Below are 2,500 nucleotides of genomic sequence, written 5' to 3'. Positions count from 1 at the left end.
GGATGGAAAGAAAGTGACTGTGTCAGGACTGACAAAAGGAAAGTATGAATTCCTCCTTACCACCTGGAATGGAGACGATCCTCTGAAGAACACCACAGACACTGTGATGGTTGATGTTATACAAGGTGAGCAACAGCAGACTCACTGAATTGTTTTTATGTTTATTTGTCAGATATTGATATCATAGTTATTGATATTACCTGCTGATATTGCTGCTGCTGCTAAAATAACTGCAAATGTTAATCGTAGGGATAAAGACTAGGCAGAAGTAAAAATTTCAACATATTATGTGAAACTACTTCTTTTCACAGTCTGTAATACCATAGCACATAAGCAACTGATTTGAACATCCACCAGGCACAATTTATTCTGAAAAAAAAAAATAATAAAAATAAAAAAATCCTCCTCTCCAGACCAGAACGTACCCCCAAAGGCCAACGCTGGAGGGGACTTCAGTGTGACTCTCCCTGTGTCGGTGGTGATGGTTGATGGTTCCAAGTCCAGCGATGACGTGGCTGTAACCAAGTGGCTGTGGGAGAAGGAGGCCATGTCACTGGCAGCTGCCAAGGTCATCAATTCCTCGGATCATTCCCCTGTGCTCATGGTAGGGTGATGTTTCTTTTGCTGGGTTAGAATTGAGCCCATGTTAGCTCTTGGTAATGGTTAGACTTATTTGTTTCTTCTATGTTATTTCACACATTTTGATGAGTGAATTACATCACAGTAATTAGTGGATTTAAAGTTATAATGGTATTTGTTAATCTTCTCCATCTTATAGATTTTTTTCACCTAATTCATTTAGGGCATGAGATTGTTGTTGTACTGTTTTTTTTATATATTTTTGTGCTTATATGATATACTTTCATTTTGTATTTCATTACCTTCACTGTTTGTCCAGTTCACAGATGTGGTTGCTGGAGTCTACATCTGGAAGCTAACTGTATGGGATGACCAAGGGGCCTCGAGCTCTGACACAGTGTCCATCATCGTCAAGTCCAGTGAGTTTTAATAGACTGTTACCTTGTGAATAGTGGGTGTGCTATCTTTATTTTGGTGTATTGATCAATATAAGCTTATGGGAATTGTTTTTATTATTATTATTATGATAATAGTGAGGGGTGTTTTTTTAAGTAAATATAATACTGTTGTATGTGCATGTTTAAGTAAGTTTAAGTAAGTATGTTTATATATTTTATTGTTATTATTTATTCATTTACTTGTTCTTCCATGCAGGCCCTCACGAGTTGGATGAGGTAGAGGTCGTAGTGGGTGGTGACATCGGTGCTCTAAGTTACTCCCAACTGTCAACTCTGTTACAGAAGCTCGAGCTTTTCCTCCATACTGGTGATCGTGACGTGACCATCAAGCTCATTTCACTAACTGGGCTCCCTCACTCGGGTATAATATTTGCTTTCTTTGGTACTGAGTCACTTACATGATTCCATTTGTGTGAATGTGTGTCAGTTTATTTTTTTGTGTTTTCCTGCTCATGCAGTAAAGTTGTGTGCAACTACATCCTTTTTGAGCTTTGTCTGATTTGATAGTAAATCAGCACTATTTCTTTTGAACAAGATGATCATCATGAATATAATCATTCAGTATATTTAAAAGAAATCTATTGATAATGGAGACATAAACTGTCAACTCTGTGTGTGTGTGTGTGTGTGTGTGTGTGTGTGTGTGTGTGTGTGTGTGTGTGTGTGTGTGTGTGTGTGTGTGTGTGTGTGTGTGTGTGTGTGTGTGTGTGTGTGTGTGTGTGTGTGTGTGTGTGTGACTGTGTGTGTGTGTGACTGTGTGTGTGTGTGACTGTGTGTGTGTGTGTGTGTGTGTGTGTGTGTGTGTGTGTGTGTGTGTGTGTGTGTGTGTGTGTGTGTGTGTGTTTTTACTATAGATGGTTTCACAAGCACTTAATCACCAAAGAGTCAGTTGGTAGGCCTGCAATATTTATTATCACTATAATGCATATTGATATTTCATTTATTTATATATTCATTCATTTTTTTTTCATTTTTTTTCATAGGACAAGTAAGACTGACTGTCCTAGCATATGCAGGAAAAGATGTCGTCAAGGGAACCGATGTTGTTTACTCTCTTCGGCATCAGGTCTTGTCTGAATCGCCAGACTTGTTGGATCTGCCTCTCCTCAGTGTGGATACAGTTGTGTGTCAAAATGACTGTTCAGGTAAGGTCCTTTTTTTATATGTGAGTTTCCATTTGTTAGATGAGTACCACTAATTGCATATTTATTGTCATGACAAATTGCAGTAGTAATAGTAGAAGTATTATTAAGTATTATCTTGCAAACTCTGATGTGAGTATATGATATTAAGATGAACAGTACTGTATAATATGCAGTCATTTGTGAGCCTTGTAGTTTAGTCATTTAAATGCTAATGTGATTATATAGGCTTTTTTTTTTTTTTTTGGGGGGGGGGTAATCACCTTGTTAACAATTCACCTACAGCTGTAGGCTACTTGTTATTTCTTTGTTGAGGGTGTG

General features: G+C 37.8%; 1 protein-coding gene across 2 annotated transcripts in view; it reads left to right on the top strand.

Annotated features, from left to right (window-relative positions):
- LOC122257081 (dyslexia-associated protein KIAA0319-like protein) overlaps nt 1-2,500 on the top strand; it is a 19,698-nt gene that overhangs the window by 14,272 nt on the left and 2,926 nt on the right. For both annotated transcript variants that reach the window (XM_086541238.1, XM_086541237.1), the window contains exons 11-15: nt 1-125; nt 414-604; nt 899-998; nt 1,234-1,398; nt 2,021-2,182. The exon at nt 1-125 is cut by the window's left edge and continues 30 nt beyond it. In XM_086541238.1, coding sequence (XP_086397364.1) covers nt 1-125; nt 414-604; nt 899-998; nt 1,234-1,398; nt 2,021-2,182 — 743 coding nt within the window. The remainder of the gene's footprint in view (nt 126-413; nt 605-898; nt 999-1,233; nt 1,399-2,020; nt 2,183-2,500) is intronic.

This window comes from Penaeus japonicus, unplaced genomic scaffold (assembly GCF_977035675.1).
Source record: "Penaeus japonicus unplaced genomic scaffold, GWHDUDI00000001_assembly GWHDUDI00000010, whole genome shotgun sequence".
NCBI lineage: Eukaryota > Metazoa > Arthropoda > Malacostraca > Decapoda > Penaeidae > Penaeus > Penaeus japonicus.
This window is presented reverse-complemented; position numbering and strand designations above follow the sequence as displayed.